The 21,925-nt window shown below is 32.2% G+C and overlaps 2 protein-coding genes across 10 annotated transcripts in view; one reads left to right on the top strand and one right to left on the bottom strand.

Moving 5' to 3' along the window:
- Nucleotides 1–21,925, bottom strand: part of LOC129751837 (protein alan shepard) — an 873,165-nt gene that overhangs the window by 691,186 nt on the left and 160,054 nt on the right. The gene's annotated exons all lie outside the window — the stretch shown is intronic.
- Nucleotides 19,035–19,761, top strand: LOC129751847 (cuticle protein 19-like). Its single transcript, XM_055747598.1, has one exon. The coding sequence runs from the start codon at nucleotides 19,071–19,073 to the stop codon at nucleotides 19,659–19,661; it is 591 nt and encodes a 196-aa protein (XP_055603573.1). The 5' UTR covers nucleotides 19,035–19,070; the 3' UTR covers nucleotides 19,662–19,761.

The following is a 21,925-nucleotide window of genomic DNA, read 5'->3' on the forward strand; positions in this document are numbered from 1 at the left end:
AGACGTCAAAGAAGTTATTCAGAATAGAAGTGAGGTACATATGTCTATCTTAAGTGTGTGCTGTGCCAATATCGAATAGCATCCTTATCTCATTCAATGTGGAACTACTAGGAGTTTTTACCGCACACCCTTTAGATGGCATACCTCTTTAATACCCTTAATAACTTTTTTGTCGCAACTCGTCGGATCCATCAGGCGTTCAAAGGAAATGTGTTAAATTATAAATGTGTGTTTAAACGTTAGTGCCAAAAAAGTGCATGTTTCAGTTTCGCTAGAATAAATTATGTCAAACTTTTATACACTTGATGAGCGACCCCTAAGAGTTAACCAAATGAGCTGAAATTTGGCATGGGGCCTTCTGGCAGGCCAAGGCACGATTTCAGCTCCATAGGTTTTGAATCGGATACATAACCCTATTTTTGGAGTACCCTACTGCCCATATGGCAAAATTATCAAAATTGTAGACGTTGCTGCACAGAAATACGAACGAGTACCTACAGATGCACAAAAGTCAGCGGCCATTGAATAGTGTTTAAGTTATCTATGTCAACTGTCTTGAGATCCGAATTATGGCATACCGTCAACTGGGGCAACATGCAACACTTGTCAACTTCAATGGCTTCTAAATCTTAATGCTTACAGATAATCATACCTCTTGGACATCAAAAGTTTTAAGGTTGATGGGACACCAAACTGACGTAGTCATAAAAATTATTGTTTTTACCTGTTTATTTTTAAATTTATAAAAACATGCGATTTTTACCCTACTTAGAAAAAGGGGTAAGTCGCAACAAACTCTGTAATTTATGAAAAATTAAATGAAAACGTTAGAAAATTTTAAGTGATTGATACATTTGTGATGTCATAACGCATAAAACACCAATTGATTTTTGTTTTGTTTGAATTAAATTTAACATTTTTCTGTCAAAAATATTTATAAGAAAAAGTGTTAATCTGCTGCATACATTTAGGTGTAAACAATACTACAAAATATTTAATTATCTTAAATCATGTAAATAAATCTTCGGATGGATGAAATTTTAATGTTAACAAACGCATAATGCAAAACAATCATATCCCAGCACATGGAAACGCGATTTATAAGGTTTAGTTCTGATTTGCATTTTGTTGCATTTTTCCCCAGTCAGCTAACTGAATTATTAAAATATTTATTTAACAAAAATTGGGGATTGTCCGAATAATATTTATACACCTACAGTGTTGGTATTGGATAATAAAAGCAATATAAAGTTTGAAGGTGACATCATTTAGCTAATCCATCATACGAGGTAAAGTTTTTTAAGGCATCGAAAAATGTAAAAATTTGTACATCTTTGTTCGATTTTTTAGAATTTTTATGAGAATCAAAAAATTTCAAAAACTCTTTCACGATGTTAAAAACTATGTCATTATCAATTTTTAATCATTAATCAAGCAAATTTTTAAATTCTGGTTTCTAAATTTTTTTCCCACAATGAACAATAAACAAATGGCATTTAGTAACATGGATTTTTGAAGGAACCTTGCCTATTTCAGTTGATTTCAATATTTTTTATTTTTCCTTGATATGTCCTTTTTCTTATTTTTTAATTTGCAATGTAAATTTTTCAATTCTGATTCAGTAACAAATAGAAATAAATTAAGAGCCTTGAGAAACTCGGAAAGTTCATCTACATAAATTTGGATATATTTTGCACAAATCGACATCAGAAATGTATTGCGACTCTTTGTACAAAACTTGATTCATTCAATTGAGAATTAAAGCAAAAGACATAGTTTGTCTTGACTCTTGAGGTAATCCTGATCAAATGTGCCAACATAAAAGAAAGATGAAAGTTCACACACCGAGGCGAATATTTTGAGGCTCTAAAATCAATAGCTTAGTTGTAACAATTCTTCTAGGTACGATCAGCGATAAAATTTTTTTTTCTTCGAGCTTAATAATTACTTTGATTGCGACTCTTTTCACTACATTTGTATCACTTCGATACCTTTGGCAGAGTTATAGTCTGAACATTTTCCTTCAAGATCATTAAATGAAAATATGGAATAAGATTATTAAAACATTAGGAATGTGCCTTTGGAAAACCCATTCAGAAGCTTGAACAAACTTAAAAAAAATTTATTTTTCGTAGTTTATTTTTGCTAATGCTAATTTTTGAAACACCATGAAAAACAAAGTTTTGTCGAGAGTAGCTAAGTGACGATCAATAACATGGGTGGTCAACATTTTGAGCAGGCGCTCCAAGTTTTAGAAATAAGATTCGTCTGCGGGCTAACAAAATTTTCAAGCATTTTTTTTTCCTTTTTATAAAAAAAAAAACATTTTTATTTAAAATGATGAAAAAACACAAATTTTTAATTTGATAAAATATTCTAGGATTGAAAGAGTTGGTTTTTGGGATTTAAATCGCTTTCTTTATATATGCAGAATTTCAAAAAAAATTAAATTTATCAACTTTTTAGAAGTATTTTTTGGAAGTTCGCTTAGACTTCTACAGATTTCGAAATATTAAAAAATTTTCAACCTCATTCAAATACAAACTTCCAGTACTCAATGAAAAATGTTCTTGAAAAATTTATAAAACTGTTTTGAAACGAACTAACATTTTAAATTAATATTACTTTCATAAGATTCAAAATAAAGGCTTTAAAATTGTGAGGTTCATTTTTTTTATTAAAATTATATTGTTTTACACTTATTAACTATACTTATTTGAAAAAGTCATGCATTTAAAGGGTCCCGCGTATTTTTCAAGTCCTATGAAGCTTCTTTTAACTGCCTTGAAAATAATGAATCATTATTTGATTCAAATTTCAAAGAGCAAAAATTTGAAAAGGATTTGAAGAATCTTTCGCGGTCCAAATGTGGCCCGCGGGCTACTCATGTTCTACAAAATTGATATGATAATATAAGGATTTACTCAATTTCAATTTTTTTTTTAAATTCGTTTAAAAACCATGGGTGTGTTCTGAAGCAAATGAAACTTCTTAGATCCAAGGCTTGAACAATTCTTAATTGGTCAAAAATCATCTTAGTCTGATGACAGAGAGTGTTGTTGCTACCGATATTTATAACCCGTTTGAAGCCGAAGGTGTAGACGTGGAAAAAAAATAAATTTGTTTTAATAAAACTGAACAATTTTCTCTATTTACACTTTTTTACACAATTATCTCTGAAAGTAAAAACGAAGGTTGCTGCATCATTGTTTGCATCGTCTTTCAATTTACGACAATACCATGTGGGAAAACTTAAAAAAAAACTAAAAGTTGGTAGTTCTAGATTAGAGAAGTACCGAATATTCGGTCGGCCGAATATCCGGCGCTGACTACCACTAAACAACCGATTATACCAGATTTTTTTTGGAATGAATTCAATGAGGAATTCAAGATAAGCCAAATCAGCCCGTATTTCTTCCCGAGTTGAAACACATTATTTGCTAAATTAAATTTCGAAAAACTCAAATTCCTTTTTGAAAAGTATTAGTTCTTGTGTCCAAAAACGATTTTTTAGAATTAACTGAATAATGATCATTCATTTTTCAAAGCCATAGATACGATTTTCAAACAAAATCGTCCAGAATTGGCCAGCCGTGAGAAAACATGCAGTAGAAAGCGTATATGCTTAAGTTTAAGGATAATCTTTCTTTTAAACTACTACTTTGAAGAAATCGTGGTAAATAAACAATTTCAAATTGCTTGACACCTGTTAAAACTTGTTATGTTCAAGATTTCACTGGAATTCATTCTCTTTTGGATAGACGGCCTAAAAGTGATAAGTCATGTCCTTTAAATGAGTGATGACATTTTAAAAATCATCTCTTCAAATTCTGAACATACGAGAAACCAGTTCGAGAAGAAGATCTTAATCACACATCTGGTTGAGTAAAATCGACTCTATAACTTTAGGGGCATAAGATGGAAGAGATAGAAGGAATTTGTTAAAACCGCTTTTCTATTTTTCTAAAAAAATCTTAAAAGAATATTCAACTGAATATTCAACCAAATATTCGTTTGGCCGAATAGTTGAAAAGGTCAATAATCGTTATTCGCCCGTTCGCCGAATATTACTATTCGGTACATCTCCATTCTAAATTGTTATATCGCCAACTCAAAAAATCTTAAAATAAATTTCAAATTGGGTTGAAGTAAGTTTTTTCCATGTGCAAAACTGTTATACTGAATGCTTCAAATCATTGGTTTTCTGTTATCTATATATATAAAAATGAATGTTTGTCTGTCTGTCTGTTCCCTATAGACTCGGAAACTACTGAACCGATCATCGTCAAAATTGGCATCTGAGGGTTTTTGAGGCCGGGGATGGTTTCTGTAATAGTCAAAACTCCATCCGACTTAAGGGAGGGAGGGAGGGCTTCCATACAAAATTTGTAGTTTTTAGGAACAAATTAAAGTCATGACATCCATATTCTCGAGATTTTTTCTTCCTTCGGGCGGTTTGTTTTTCGTTTCCAAGGTCTCGCGACGCCTCGACCTCGACCAACGTCGCAAAAGGATAGTAACCGTGTCATAGCATACTGATCAGTGGGAATATTTTGGCGCGTATTTCTCAACCAAGAATATTTTAAATGCAAGGGGTGGCGATATGAAGCCTTGATGTGATTTTTTTTCTACATGATTCCTAGCTCATTTGTACAGCACATGGTTATGAATGACGCCTAGATGAGACGCAGATTGATATTTCTTTTATTTGAGGGGTTTGTTTTTCGTCTCTATGGTCAAGCAAACGTCGTCGCAAGTGGATAGAAACTAAAGCATACTGTTCATTGATCGCTGGAAAAAATTAACAATCAGGCGCCTGTTTCTCAACCAAGAACCTATGTTTCTTATGCACGTGGGAGCGATCTGTAACCTAGATGTGTTGCGGATTGGTATTTTATCAATCGAATCAAAACCAATTGAAATCTTTTCAAAAATACATACTTCCATGTTTAATTCGTGTTAATGTAGGTAGCATTCGACTTTTCATTCAAGGAACATTAGAACATGTTCAAACGTTCAACTTTTTATGTTAAAAAAAATTAAAAATTATGTTTTCTTCTAGAAATTGTTACTTCGGCCCATAAACACAACTGAAATGAATTTAGAAATGAGACTGGGTGCTTTTTATTTAAAAAAAATTCTGAATTCTGGCTCAATGTTCAAGCTCTAAAGTGAACACTCCTTAATCCAACAAAATAACATTGAACTCGATGCCCGAAGGATCGCGATAAACGGTATGAATGACTTGAATTTCGTTAATAATCAGTTAGCTTTCTAACTAGAAACATGATTCACCAAAGCATTAAAACAAATTGCACCTAATCATAAATTCATATGACCAGCCAAAAAATTATCTGTTTGAACTGTAACAACAATCGCAATACCTTCCTTGGTTGAGTTTTCAATAAGAAAGGTAAAAGCTCTGCGACAAAATGCTCGGATCGATTGGAATCGATTTTGACAGTTCTTTTGCTCGATTGGAATTTTGTGTTTCAGATGTCACTTCTCTTATATACAGGTTCACTACCCTTAAAGTGTTAAAAACAATATTCCCTCCTGTCAACTTACACGGTAGGGCAAGGGCAAACGTCGAACTTTTAAGAAATTCATCTTCAAAATGATTCAATATGTTGGAAAGACCAGAAGGGGTATTCCGAATGTTGAAACTGAAGCGGATATCGAAAATTCTTAAATGTCTTTGTAAATGAAGGTCATTCCCTTTAAACGGCATTCGTTAAAAGTGGAGTAAAAACATAAATTTATACTGCAGGAATACTGAAGATATATCGTTGAAACTTGATAGAACAAAAAACAGGAATACGTATTATATTCATTTTAAAGCCATTACTCTGACGCATCTGTAAATAAGCTTTGCATTGACACTTGCCCCAATATACGGGACAAATGTAAACTTAAAAGTTTGTTTTTGCCAACATTTTTGAATATTTGACTTTCTACAACTGATATTTTTTTGAATATTTATATTTTTTGCCGTAGTAAATTTATTAAAAATAAAGAAATTTGCACTGTATTTAATACATAACTTACTTAATATATTTTTCATTACCATAATAAGTGCTGTTTGGGAAAACTCCAAGCTATAATGTCTCATGTCCACGAGTTTGGAATATGGCAAAACATTTTTTTAACATAATTTTGGCGCAAAAAGGATAGATATTCAAACTGCTTCGTAGGCGAGGATGGTGAAAAAAGCTGTTTGAAAATGGTTATTAAAAATCCTTTTCATCGTTTTTTTTTCAAATTTCCTTAGCTTATTCTTTCAAACCCAAAAAATACCCCGTCTAAAGCTTAACAGGAGCTGGAAGTGCTCATAATACAGACTATTAGGAATATCCTCAAAAAACTGTCACGATTCACGCTATTCATCGATTTAAAAAATTCTCTCTCCATAAAGTACAACTTGCATTAATTTCCAATATGCAAATCTTTTTCTTTCCATTAGTATTATGTAAACTCGAGCCTGTTAAATTTGCCTACCTTCTTCAAGCAGTGTGTGACAAAATTGGAAAAGATGGGAGAGCTCCCATGTAAATTTGAGATAAAGAGCTTTTGAAAGAAGGGACCATATTTAAAAAGGGTTTTTTGGGTGCAGAGTACAAATTTCAGATCTTGAAAAACGAGTTTAGAGATCAAGTTTCAGTAATTAATATATACCATCTTTGAATTGCAATTCAGAACTGCAGCTGCAGCTGTCATTTCAAAGTTGTTGGTTCTGAAGTATGATGAGGTTTGATTTAAAAAAAATGCTCTCTTAAATCTAAATTTGAATAGATTTTTACAAATTAAATTTATTTTCGGAAGGTGTAGCAAAGCACAACGGGTCAGCTAGTGTAGAATAAATTTTAAAACTTCAATATTCCAATTGAAATCGTGTGTCAGCATTATAAATTTTAATGTCATTTGTAATGAAAATATATTTACATTTTCATATAATGGTTTCATATAAGGTTTCCAGTTCTACCGGTTTTATCCAGGTTTGCCATTTAAAATAAAACTTGGGAAAAATCCATTCCAGTTCGCTTATTCAAATTTCATTGGAAAAGCCCGGAATCATTCTCATTCCTAAAACCAACTTCACATTTTGTTAAAACAAATATTTATTTATGAGTTCAAAAAATTTTTTTATCCAGTTGATTTTGGATGAGTAGTTCCTAGGTTTTTTACCAAATTGGCTGGTAAATGGTGGATAATGTGCAACACGAGACCCCATAGTGGTCATATCACCTCTTATTCACAACTCCTATCTCTACCTCCCCGTGGTGCCGGCTGGGATGCGAGTAACCTAAGCGGAGATCGGGTACCCAACCCCGGTGGATGCTTTGGTCGCATGCAGACTGAGAAGGTGGCCGCACGCGTCTGTTCCCCAGGTCAGGGGCGGCGTGCAACAACAACCGAGCGTCTGTTCTCCAGGTCAGGGGCGGCTCAAACAGCGTCTGTCTCGCAGCGAGCGGCTGAATTTATGAAATGCGGCTCCCACCAGCTAAGTCCAAGATGGCAGCCCCATCGCGGGATAGGGACTTTAGGCTAACAACCCACTGTTCTCGACTTGAAATTGTTCTTTTTTTTAAAAAAAAAAAAACGAACACAAACACATACAGGATCTCAATGAAACTTGATGTTTCCTCGAAGAGATTCCCTTTTTTTTCTTAATTCTAAGCGTACATCTTTCGAGTATATGATGGCTAGCATCTAACAAATGCTAAAACCACCAACCCACAGAAAGTGTACTATGTGTGCCGAGACCGGGACTCGACCTCATACCCACTGGCTTAGAAGACTGGAAGGCTATCCTCTACGCCACGGGCTGCTGCAAAACATGAGACATGAAAACACGGACACGATTTGGAACTTGGAACGTTTTAAGCCTTGCCCAACAAGGCAAACTGGAACAACTTGCTAGAGAGGCGTGCCGCCTCAAGCTTGAAGTTCTGAGACTGAGCGAAGTCCGTTGGCCTCATACTGGAGAACACAAGAAACAACCCGGGCAATCCCTGCTTTACTCTGGCATACGAGGAGAACATGCTACTCGGGAACGAGGAGTTGGTTTCCTGTTAAGCCCGCAGGCCTACGCGGCCCTCATTAGATGGGAATCGATAAACGAAAGAATAATCGTATCCAGATTTAGAACACGGGTTAGAAACCTTACAATGGTCCAGTGTTATGCGCCAACTGACGTTGCCGATTTGCAGGAGAAAGAGCAGTTTTACAGTCAACTGAACAGCATGGTAGAGGAATTCCGAAGGGTGACATTCAAATCCATTTGGGCGACTTCAACGCAAAGTTTCTCTCCGACTATCAAGACCTTGAGCGCATAATGGGGCGCCATGGCCTAGGACAGATGAGCGAAAACGGAGAGCTGTTTGTAGAATATTTTGGCAACAACTACATGGTGATCGGTGGATCGCTCTTCCCTCATCGACCAGCACATAAGGTCACTTGGGTATCCCGAGATGGCCGAACAGAAAATCAAATTGACCACATTAGCATCAGCTGAAAATGGAGAAGGAGCCTTCTTGATGTCCGCAACAAACGAAGCGCAGACATTGCATCTGACCATCACCTCGTCCTTGGCGAGATACGACTGAGAGTTGCGCGTGTCCAACGGCGCAAGGAGAAAGTCGGGTGTCGATACGACGTCCGCCGGTTGGAGAATCCAGAGGTGAAAAGGGCATACGTTGAACAGCTAGAATCCCGAGCCTCGGAATTGCCGACAGACGGAACAGTCGAAGAACAGTGGTGTGGAATCAAGAATGCCTTTATCACGACGAGCCATGGTACTCTCGGTAAAGTTCATGGAAGAAGAAGTGAATGGATGTCGGATGAAACTTGGAGGATGGTCGATGATCGAGAAAGGCGAAAGTTGGAATTTAGCGGGCATGAACCAAGTCAGCCAAAGCAGCCGCCCGCTTACGATATGCGGAGCTGGAAAGGCAGTTAAACGAGCTTGTAGACGAGACAAGAGAGCCTGGAAAAACTCCCTAGCCGAAGAGGGAGAAAGAGCCGCCGCCAATGGAGAAATCCGATTACTTTATGACATTTCTCGCCGCCTCAGTGGAATGCAAAAATGCCGCTGAAAGACCGAGCAGGTCAGTTATTGAACGATCGAACAGATCAGCTCAAACGATGGACTGAGCACTTCGAACAACTCTTCCGAATCATGAATAGTGATGGCCAACAGAACCCGCAGCTCGAAGCGCCAACAGTAAGTCGCATAAATGGCGTCAACTCGGAAGCGCCTTCGCTGGCTGAAATATAAGCGGCAATCAAGGACATGAAATCCAACAAAGCACCTGGGATCGATTGCATCCCTGCTGAAAAGCTGAAAGCCGACCCTGCCCTGTCAGCACAAATGTTGCACCGTCTTTACGCTGACATCTGGGATACTGCAACATTCCCGGCTGACTGGATGCAGGGTATCCTCGTAAAGGTCCCGAAGAAAGGAGACCTGACAGAGTGCGGTAGCTGGCGAGGCATAACGTTGATCTGTACAACCCTCAAAGTACTCTGCAAAGTGATCCTGAACAGGATCCAGGAGAAAATCGACGCTACACTCCGACGGCAACAAGCTGGATTCCGATCCGGACGATCATGTGTGGACCACATCACAGCACTACGAATCATACTGGAAAAAATCAACGAATTTCAGGACTCTCTTCTGCTGGTGTTCGTTGATTTTGAAAAAGAATTCGACCGACTTAACCATGAAAACATCTGGGCGGCTCTAAGGCGAAGAGGAGTACCAGAGAAACTAGTCCATCTCATCGAAGCACAATACGAGGCATTTTCGTACAAGGTCTTGCACGACGACGGTGTCTTGTCCGAACCAATCCCGGTAACTGCTGGAGTGAGACAAGGATGTATCTTATCACCGCTACTTTTTCTAATAGTAATGGATGAGATTCTAACTGGATTTATTGACTGTGCACTGAACCGAGGATTGCCGTGGAATCCTTCAACAATGGAGCAACTGAACGACCTTGACCTGGCTGACGATATTGTTTTGCTCGCCCAAACACAACCGGACATGCAGAGCAAACTCGACGACCTCACCGAAAGTTCCAAGGCAGCAGGTCTCAAAGTCAATGTCGGAAAGACCAAGTCGAGGGAAATCAACACAGGAAATCCCTCCAGTTTCATGGTAGCTGGGCAACAAGTTGAGAAAGTGGAGTGCTTCCAGTATCTTGGTAGCCAGATAACGCCAGATGGTGGTACCAGGAAAGACATCGAAACCCGGATCAGAAAGGCCCGTTTTGCATTTGCGAGTCTCCGATACATCTGGCGGTCACGCCAGATCTTTCTACGAACGAAAATCCGAATCTTCAACTCAAACGTCAAATCCGTATTGCTGTACGGGTGCGAAACTTGGTGCACATATGCGGTGACGACGCGAAAACTGCAAGTATTTGTAAATCGCTGCCTGCGGAATATCATCCGCGCTTGGTGGCCTGGCAACTGGATCTCGAATGAGGAACTACATCGCCGGTGTCATCAAAGGGCGCTAGAAATCGAGATTCGGGAACGTAAGTGGAGATGGGTTGGGCACACGCTGCGGAAAGATGAAAACGAGATTTGCAGAAAGGCGCTAGATTGGAATCCAGAAGGACATCGAAGAAGAGGCAGGCCCAAAAGCTCGTGGCGGCGAAGTCTAGCCGCTGAAATTCGCACAGTTGACGAGAACCTTGGCTGGCAGCAAGTGAAGACGCTGGCTCCGGATCGCCAGCAGTGGAGATCTTTTATCTCAGCTCTATGCGTCGGTCAATCGGCGCCTGACCCTTAGGTAGGTAGGTAGGTCCGGATGCCAGAATTTCATTGGGAAAGCTAGGATTTTGCCCAGGTTTATTCTTACATTCTCAAGCTCAAATCTTTCTTTCCAAAAATACTCATTGTGTTTTAAAAATATTTTATTTATGCGTTTAAATCGAAATTTCTTGAGCAAGTTTCATAAAAATAATCATGAAAGGTTTTTTGAAAGCCTAAAATACGATTTAGAATCTGCTAATAAATATGGATGAAAAATATTTTTTTCAACCTTTTTTTTTCTTGATTTTTGATGAGTGATTCCTTGATTTTGACCAAATTTTCCTATATATGGTCCGGATTTTCAGTCGACAATTTCGAAATCAAATACTCGGATTTAGCCAGGATTTTCATGAAATAACCTGGATTTGTATGGTCCAGATACGTGCTTAAAAAATTCTTGTAACTTATTTTAATGAAAAATGTGTTGGGAATCCAAAACTTTATTTGAAAAAAGGATCTGTTAAAAATGTTTAGTATTACGGATTGAAAACAGAGTAGATAAACTGAATATGAATACTGCTACCGAGTTCTAAATCAAATGTCAGTTTTGAAATGTTCAAAAGTTAATAACGAATTGAACATTTACCAATTTCAATAGCGTATCTGATATGAAAATCAGAAAAAAATTATTATTTGAAATTTTGAGTACGATTCTTGGAACTCAATTCTGAATCTTGATATTCGAAGCAATATATGTATCAATCAAAATCTTATTAATGATCATCAATTTAAATAAAAATTTAAATATAATGGACATTGTATTTTTTGTTCATCTGGGAATGTAATTTGAATATTGAATGTTAAGTGCATTAAAAAATAGCTGTGCTGTAGGTACGTTATTCTCATATTCTAGTAGTTTAGTTACCATTGAAATTAATTTTTATGGTTTGAACTCAATTAAGACTCAATTAATAACTTTAATAATTTGTTTGGGAAGGTTCAAATGTCATCACGGAAAACAGTTCGTATTTCACAAGGAAATCAACTAGCCCCACTATAGTTCCTCATTGTCCGACTTCTAAGCTTCAGACAGAACCATCTATCTTTCTTGTATGATTTTTTTTTTAAATTCTATAAAACAATCCAATCAAGTTTTTCATCATCCTTGCACACAGAACATATGTTTATGAATATGGAAACTTACGAAATTTAAATTTATGCACAGGTTCACAGATTTTAAAAGCCATAAAGAGAACCAGGAAAACTTAAAACTGTTGGAACGTCGATTAAATCTTATGACCAGTTTATCGGTTTACTATAAGTATGTGCCTGAAATTTTACGGATTTTTTATTAAAAAATATCAGAAAAAGATATGAAAGATTTAAAAAGCGTCTAATCAACATGCATCGGTTTATCAGTGAGTTGAAATAGAAAATGATCAAACAATAAATCAATATTTTTATCTAAGAGCATACTTATGAAAGAGGAGCAGACCTTTAAAACACAGTTTTTCAAAACCGTTATAATAGCCCATTTTCTCTTATCTAAATTCAATTCCAAAATAATTGGTGACACGATTATTCTACGGTTTATAGGGAACAACCTCTCAATTACCGCAAAAATATTGGATCCAAGTTTAAAATTCAAATTGAAAAGCAACTTCTTGATAACAACCTCAGATCACTTCGATTGCTCGTTTTTATTGCTATTTCTACATTAAGATCGAGTTCATGGCAGTTTCTGGAAACGGGAGTAATCTACACACACAGTATGGATTTATGTGTACTGCTTCAGCTTGCTGTAGCTGTGGGCGTATCCGTGATAAGCTCCACCGCCGAATCCACTTCCAAATCCACTCTCCAGTTTGCTGTGGCCGATGTTCTTGACCTTGGCATCAAATCCGTGCTCGTCGGCTTTGTAAGAAACAATTCGCTTGGTTCCATCGGCCTCATCCAGAGTGTATTCTCCCTTGACAACATCTCCGTTTCGCTCCTCCCACTGGCTCTTATGATCTCCAGTCTTGTAGTCCTTTACTCCGTACTCGAATTTGTACTTCGGGTAGGAGTTGTACTCAAGTCCGCTGCTCTGTGGTGGTTAAAGGAAAAACAATCAATAGAGGGAATCTTTTGAAATATTATCCCGACTCTCTCCACTTACTTCACTGCCACCGAATCCTCCCCCAATGGCCCCTCCTTGCTGGGATCCTCCGTACCACGTGAATGGAATCACGTTAGCTGAAGCGAGTCCCAGTAGACCGATGGCAAATACTGAATACTTGAACATTTTTCTTGATAGTTCTATGATGTGAAACGTAGAACTTAACTTCGTTAACTGTTATCGTAATCATCAACTGATTAGCTTTTATATCAAGAATGCTAAAAATTTCACTTTGCAATCCTTGACAGACGATTTTAAACGAAAAAAAAACAACAATCATAACTGATTTTTTTTCTCTTTCTATTCCGATCGGAAGTCTACCAAAGTCGTTCTTGCTAGAATTTTCGCAGACCAAACATAAATACATTTTGGCGGATGTTGTTCCGATGTTCCGGTATCCGCAAATCAAAAAGGACGTGTATCGCGTGATAAAACATTCAATGGAACCGAGTGAGCGAGCAATAATTTTAACATGCAGAAAAAAACATGGAACTCAAACGATTAAACACGAAAACAAGCCGATCGGCTAGTGGGTCACATATTGGAGGAATGCAACAGCAAAAAACAAATCGCTTTGATAATTCACTTTGGAGTGATTGAACCTTTCTGTTCGACCTTCAAGTAGTGTTTCCTTCTTTAATAGCAATCAATCAAATTCATTCAAAATCACTAACACTAACTGACTAAACTAAAACTACCATAAGCTAGAAAAGCAAAGATTTATTAGTTCAAGATTGCATCAGAGTGTGGTTCGAAAAACCCTGGTAGATAATTTTATATTCGATTTTGTTAAATAACAAAAATAGCAATGAAAAATGTCAAAAATAAATAAAAATAAATAAAACTTAATATAACCGATAATATTTTCAACACGAAAAAGTTTTAAAAATACTTCTTGTTTTTGTCACTTTTGTCATTTTTGTAATTTTTGTTATTTTTCTAATTTTTGTTATTTTAGTGATTTTTGGAATGTTAGTAATTTTTGTAATGTAAGTAATTTTTGTAATTTTTGTAACTCTTGTAATGATTGTAATTTTTGTCATTTTTGTCATTTTTGATATTTTTTAAATTTTTGTCATTTTTGTCATTTTTGAAATTTTTGTAATTTTTGTATTTTTTTTTTAAATTTTTGTAATTTTTGTAATTTTTGTAATTTTTGTAATTTTTGTAATTTTTGCAATTTCAGTAATTTTTGTAATTCTTGTGATTTTTGTGATTTTTGCAATTTTTGTCATTTTTGTAATTTTTGAAATTTTTGTTATTTTTGTAAATTTAAAATTTTTGTAATTTTTGTAAGTTTTTTATATTTTTGTAATTTTTGTTATTTAAGTAATTTTTGTAATTTTTGTAATTTTTGTCATTATTGTAATTTTTGTAATTTTTGTAATTTTTGTAATTTTTGTAATTTTTGTAATTTTTGTAATTTTTGTTATTTTTGTAATTTTTGTAATTTTTGTAATTTTTGTAATTTTTAAATTTTTGTAATTTTAGTAATTTTAGTAATTTTTGTAATTTTTGTAATTTTAGTAATTTTAGTAATTTTAGTAATTTTAGTAATTTTAGTAATTTTAGTAATTTTTGTAATTTTAGTAATTTTAGTAATTTTTGTAATTTTTGTAATTTTTGTAATTTTTGTAATTTTTGTAATTTTAGTAATTTTTGTAATTTTTGCAATTTTTGTAATGTTAGTAATTTTTGTAATTTTTGTAATTTTTGTAATTTTTGTAATTTTTGTAATTTTTGTAATTTTTGTAATTTTTGTAATTTTTGTAATTTTTGTAATTTTTGTAATTTTAGTAATTTAAGTAATTTTTGTAATTTTTGTAATTTTTGTAACTCTTGTAATGATTGTAATTTTTGTAACTCTTATAAAGATTGTAATTTTTGTCATTTTTGATATTTTTTAAAATTTTTGTCATTTTGGTCATTTTTGTCATTTTTGTTATTTTTATAATTATTGTATTTTTTTTAAATTTTAGTAATTTTTGTCATTTTTGAAATTTTCGTAATTTATGTAATTTTTGTAAATTTTGTAAATTTTGTAAATTTTGTAATTTTTGTGATTTTTGTAGATTATGTAATTTTTGTAATTTTTGTAATTTTTGTAATTTTTGTAATTTTTGTAATTTTTGTAATTTTTGTAATTTTTGTAATTTTTGTAATTTTTGTAATTTTTGTAATTTTTGTCATTTTTGTAATTTTTGTAATTTTTGTAATTTTTGTAATTTTTGTAATTTTTGTAATTTTTGTAATTTTTGTAATTTTTGTAATTTTTGTAATTTTTGTAATTTTTGTAATTTTTGTAATTTTTGTAATTTTTGTAATTTTTGTAATTTTTGTAATTTTTGTAATTTTTGTAATTTTTGTAATTTTTGTAATTTTTGTAATTTTTGTAATTTTTGTAATTTTTGTAATTTTTGTAATTTTTGTAATTTTTGTAATTTTTGTAATTTTTGTAATTTTTGTAATTTTTGTAATTTTTGTAATTTTTGTAATTTTTGTAATTTTTGTAATTTTTGTAATTTTTGTAATTTTTGTAATTTTTGTAATTTTTGTAATTTTTGTAATTTTTGTAATTTTTGTAATTTTTGTAATTTTTGTAATTTTTGTAATTTTAGTAATTTTTGTAATTTTTGCAATTTTTGTAATGTTAGTAATTTTTGTAATTTTTGTAATCTTTGTAATTTTTGTAATTTTTGTAATTTTTGTAATTTTTGTAATTTTTGTAATTTTTGTAATTTTTGTAATTTTTGTAATTTTAGTAATTTAAGTAATTTTTGTAATTTTTGTAATTTTTGTAACTCTTGTAATGATTGTAATTTTTGTAACTCTTATAAAGATTGTAATTTTTGTCATTTTTGATATTTTTTAAAATTTTTGTCATTTTGGTCATTTTTGTCATTTTTGTTATTTTTATAATTATTGTATTTTTTTTTAAATTTTAGTAATTTTTGTCATTTTTGAAATTTTCGTAATTTATGTAATTTTTGTAAATTTTGTAAATTTTGTAAATTTTGTAATTTTTGTGATTTTTGTAGATTATGTAATTTTTGTAATTTTTGTAATTTTTGTAATTTTTGTAATTTTTGTAATTTTTGTAATTTTTGTAATTTTTGTAATTTTTGTTATTTTTGTAATTTTTGTAATTTTTGTAATTTTTGTAATTTTTGAAATTTTTGTAATTTTTGTAATTTTTGTAATTTTTGTAATTTTTGTAATTTTTGTAATTTTTGTAATTTTTGTAATTTTTGTAATTTTTGTAATTTTTGTAATTTTTGTAATTTTTGTTATTTTTGTTATTTTTGTAATTTTTGTAATTTTTGTAATTTTTGTAGTTTTTGTAGTTTTTGTAATTTTTGTAATTTTTGTAATTTTTTTTTTTTTTTTTTATTTATTTAGGACCTTTTTTTGCATTCGGGTCCGTGACGTTCCAAAGTTACAAAGTAATGTTAAATTTTATCGTACAATTGGATTGATTTTAAATATTCTATCACTTTTGTTGCTCTTTCTTTATCGTCTGCTAATGCCTCTCGAAGATTACTCGGCACTCCGTGATTGATCCGTTCCTCTTCCAATTGTGGGCACATTGCGATGATATGTTTCACAGTTGTAATTTTTGTAATTTTTGTAATTTTTGTAAATTTTGTAAATTTTGTAAATTTTATCATTTTTGTAATTTTTGTAATTTTTTTAATTTTTGTCATTTTTGTCATTTTTGTAATTTTTGTAATTTTTGTAATTTTTGTAATTTTTGTAGTTATTGTAATTTTTGTAATTTTTGTAATTTTTGTTATTTCTTGAATTTTTATAATTTTTGTAATTTTTGTAATTTTTATAATTTTTGTCATTTTTGTCATTTTTGTCATTTTTGTAATTTTTGTAATTTTTGTAATTTTTGTCAATTTTTTCATTTTTGTCATTTTTGTCATTTTTGTCATTTCTGTCATTTTTGTCATTTTTGTCATTTTTGTTATTTTTGTCATTTTTGTCATTTTTGTCATTTCTGTCATTTTGGTCATTTTTGTCATTTTTGTCATTTTTGTCATTTTTGTCATTTTTGTCATTTTTGTCATTTTTTTCATTTTTGTCATTTTTGTCATTTTTGTCATTTTTGTCATTTTTGTCATTTTTGTCATTTTTGTCATTTTTGTCATTTTAGTCATTTTAGTCATTTTTGTCATTTTTGTCATTTTTGTCATTTTTGTCATTTTTGTCATTTTTGTCATTTTTGTCATTTTTGTCATTTTTGTCATTTTTGTCATTTTTGTCATTTTTGTCATTTTTGTCATTTTTGTCATTTTTGTCATTTTTGTCATTTTTGTCATTTTTGTCATTTTTGTCATTTTTGTCATTTTTGTCATTTTTGTCATTTTTGTCATTTTTGTCATTTTTGTCATTTTTGTCATTTTTGTCATTTTTGTCATTTTTGTCATTTTTGTCATTTTTGTCATTTTTGTCATTTTTGTCATTTTTGTCATTTTTGTCATTTTTGTCATTTTTGTCATTTTTGTCATTTTTGTCATTTTTGTCATTTTTGTCATTTTTGTCATTTTTGTCATTTTTGTCATTTTTGTCATTTTTGTCATTTTTGTCATTTTTGTCATTTTTGTCATTTTTGTCATTTTTGTCATTTTTGTCATTTTTGTCATTTTTGTCATTTTTGTCATTTTTGTCATTTTTGTCATTTTTGTCATTTTTGTCATTTTTGTCATTTTTGTCATTTTTGTCATTTTTGTCATTTTTGTCATTTTTGTCATTTTTGTCATTTTTGTCATTTTTGTCATTTTTGTCATTTTTGTCATTTTTGTCATTTTTGTCATTTTTGTCATTTTTGTCATTTTTGTCATTTTTGTCATTTTTGTCATTTTTGTCATTTTTGTCATTTTTGTCAACAAAATCTTTGAAATTTAATGATTGAAAACGTTTTTCGATTCTTATTCTATGTTTATCTTATTCGTTTTTAAATTAGATACTCTTAAAAATTATATAAATAATTGTTCTTATAATTATTTGACCTCTATAAAAAATAATGAAGAAGGTTATGAGTTTTTTTTTAAAATTATTTTTTAAGAATCACGATAAAGAAATGGAATCTGAAATTTCATCTGTAGAAAAAAAATTAAGTCAAATTTGCCAGCTGTCCTATTTCTCAGAAAAACATAACTGTTATGATAGGCTTGCATTTGCATTCTAAATCAAAAGAAACTATTTATATTTTTGGTGATGAAAGATAAAGTGTTTTTTTTTAATTTTCTCGATCCTTAGTGAAAGAAAATCTAAAGAAAACTGTTTTTAAAATAAAAATTTGTCATAAAAAAAGGAATTTCTTTCAATTTCAAAATGAGAAACTAATGATATGAATTAAAAAGCCGAATAAATAAACTTGTTAAAACATCACATTAATTATGATTCGATAACACTGAAAGGACTCTTGTCAACTTATTAAAGTTTTATCAAAAACACATTCTTTTAAAAACTTTGTTAATATATAATCACAATTATATATTAACAATCACAATCACAATTTTATCTTTAGTTGAAAAAAGTAAAGAAAACAAATGACAAAATTTACAATTCTCAATTAACCCATCTGTTTAATTTATTTTACGGCCTTATCGGTGAATATAATGTTTCACTTAACAAATCCGCATTGCAATTGATAATTGAACATTTTTTTCCAAACGATGATTTAGCCGTTATCCCTCGTTACTAGTTATTTATTCCGAATCAAGTACTTTTTAACCTCACCCACCGAAGGAAAAATAATCGATAAACCAGCACCACACACGAGGTTCGTAGCCGTTTAACGCGAAATTAATAAACGAGCAAAGTACAAGTGCTAAGATAATAACTATCGATCGAACCTCGAAGACCATTGACTAATTCGTCGCTACGCACAAGCGTTAAATGATTTTGAGTGCGATTGATAACTTATGCGAACAATTCTAGATGTTTTCTTGTGGTTCCGTAAGACCGCGCCATTGAAGATATTGATTGGTCCATCGCTCTGGGCGGAAGGCGTGTGGGCAGATTGACGAAATTCATTCCGGTCGTAGTTAGTTTTTCTGTATAAAACGGTTGAGACAAGCGGAAGAAGTCAGTCAGTTGTTAGAATCGGAAGACAAGTCAACAAGTCGAAAAGAACTACACGATGAAGCTGCTAATCGTTGGATTTGTGCTGGTGGGAGCTGCTTACTCCTTTGAACTTCTGAATGGTCCTCTCCCTACTTATTCTGGATATCCGTATTTGTGGTTTAACAAGGAAATTTTCGGTGCACCATTGATATCGGCGAGAATTTACAAGAAACCAATCAAAACTGTGAAGCCTATTATTTCCAGTAAGCCAATCATTTCCAGTAAGCCAATAATAGTTTCGAAACCGATTTATGGTAAAGCATACTCATATCAGAAAATTTCCGATGGGGCGAAGGATTTCCCCCATTACCCAAACTATAAGTTCGAGTATGGAGTTCATGACCCCAAAACCGGAGATGTCAAGAGCCAATGGGAACACCGACTTGGTGATGTGGTCAATGGAGAGTACAGCTTGAATGAAGCCGATGGAACCAAGCGGGTCGTTTCGTACCGGGCCGACGACAAACATGGATTCCAGGCTAAGGTCAAGAAGATCGGACATCCCATCGTGAAGTCCTCCGGAGGATGGTATGCTGGACAAGGTTATGGTGCTGGATTCGGCTATGGAGGTGCTCATAGCTACAGCAATTTCAAGCAGTACGTTTAACAAGATTTAACGGGTTGAAACTATCGAGACTGACCAAATGTGTGATAAGTTGTGAATAATTGTTAAAAAAAAGTCATTGTTGTTAATGATCTCGAAATAAATGGAAGTATGAAGTTTTTATCTCTGAAATTTTTTTAAAAGGGGGAATGAAAACTAATCCAGGTCACGAGAAATTCTAAAAAAGAAAACGGTATTGATGACATTTATATCGAACAAATTGGAACAATTATAGTTTAGCATAGTTGTATAGTAACGCAAATATTAGAAAATTACATATGAGTTCTCCAAAATCGCCGAAACACTCTTCACATAAGGATTTACAACAATCCTTCCACAATTTTCAAAATTCTTGTCTTTTATGATACCAGCAGAAAAAAAACTTCTTCTCCTTCATTTATTTAAGATTTTATAGTCTATAAATATCTCGCATGCATAACAACATAATACCGAGTCGCCATCAAGTAACACTAGGATGATTTCTCTAAAATATGTCGTCTTTTCTGTGTTAACATCGTTACTCTAACATTCCACTAAAAAAATCAACATTTAATTGTGCAGAGGATACCCAGAAATAGAACATTTTGTTTTCGGTTTTCGATGGAATTTCAACATGACTGCACCACCATGTTTTTTTTTTTGTTAAAATATGAATGTCGTCAAAACTATCTTCTACATTTTTTTTTCAAACGTTCAACGGACAAATCAAGCATAAGTTTAATTGTTTTGGATTAAGTAATTTATTATTTATTTATTAATTTTTTTTTTTAATTAGAGTTTTGACAGCTAATTTGAAAGCTTGTAAACCGTAGTATGCCAAGTGCTTTGATTCAAAACTTTCGGAAATACATGTCATGAAATTATTGAGAGCTCCAGAAAGCAAATTCTGCAATTTTACAATGGATTCCTATTTTTTCTATTTTGAAATGGTCATAACTTTTTTCATGAAATACTTTGATTCTTCTCATGTTGGGAAAAAATGAAGCTTAGGAATAGGCAAAATCAATAATTAAAGACCAACTTCATTTCAAAATTATTTGAATTGCTTGGATATGCAAAAAAATCTTCTTCCATACAAATTGTTATACAGAATTGAACACGTTAATTGACTACATGCAACTTAAAAAACTTGGATTGTCTATTGATATGACATATTTTTTTCTGAATAAGTGGATATTTACGTTTAACAGGTAATTTTAATAATTTCTGTGCTCTAATTAATTTTTTTCCACTCAGAATTCTCATATTTTCATATGTTGATTTTCAATAATTAATTCAATAACTCAAAGACACTTCATATTTCCATAAATTCATTTTTTCTACCGTCAAATCTAGAAATTAAAGTTTTGAAATTATTAATCTCGTTGAAAAAACATATGTATGTATGAAAGTCGGGCAACTTGCCATGTCTGAAAAGTGTCAAAGTCACATAAACTGCTTAGGTTTTGAGAGACTTGAGAGACTACTTTTATTAGATTCATTTTGAAATCCATCATCCCGAGCATTTACTCAACATTTTTTGCAAAGAATAAAAAAAAATTTCTGAAAAAAATGTGTTTCTCAAATTTCGGGACGACAAATCTTAAAGAATTGTATTCAATGCCGACAGCGATTCCCTTGATTTTGTTAAAAATATTGTCAAAATATTGTACAGTAGGAAAACTACGACCCTTAATCCCAAAAAAAATCAAAGTCGAAGGTTGGAAGACCCGAAATGTTACTTATTTGATATGCAATTTTCTCGGAATTTTTAATCTGCCGTCGAGTTGCCTTATTTGGCCTTATCATCCAGAAAAATAAATAGTCATAGCTTTGTGAAACTCAATTTGATCCAAAACAGTTTTTCAGCCGGAAAACTCTTGGGAAACATTTCTATGTGATGTGATTGATTTCTGAAGGTTGATGAAATGCTACAGAGGTTACATTGATTACAAATAAACCCACTTTCATGAAAAAGATATTTAAATCAATTAACTTTTTGGAAAGATAAATTCTTATACAAAATTATATATCATGAGCATAAATCAATCAAACGATCTGAAACTTTGGGCGTGGTTGTGTCCATTTTCAAGTTTTAAATTGATATTTATTATGTAAAAACAGATCGATTACCAAGTGAGTCTTGAAGCAATTGCTTAATAAATCATATCTTCTTCATAGGGGTAAAGTGGGGCAAAACAGATCACGTTCTTTAATCTTTTCACCTGTAAATAGGCACTTAAAAATTAAGCATTAAATACCCTTTAGTTCATTTAATAGGATTTCAA

This window comes from Uranotaenia lowii, chromosome 3 (genome assembly GCF_029784155.1).
Source record: "Uranotaenia lowii strain MFRU-FL chromosome 3, ASM2978415v1, whole genome shotgun sequence".
In the NCBI taxonomy this organism is placed as follows: Eukaryota; Metazoa; Arthropoda; class Insecta; order Diptera; family Culicidae; genus Uranotaenia; species Uranotaenia lowii.

Bases quoted from the DNA above. Each gene is read 5' to 3' on its own strand.
- LOC129751847 (XM_055747598.1), top strand. From the start codon at position 19,071: ATGAAGCTGCTAATCGTTGGATTTGTGCTGGTGGGAGCTGCTTACTCC.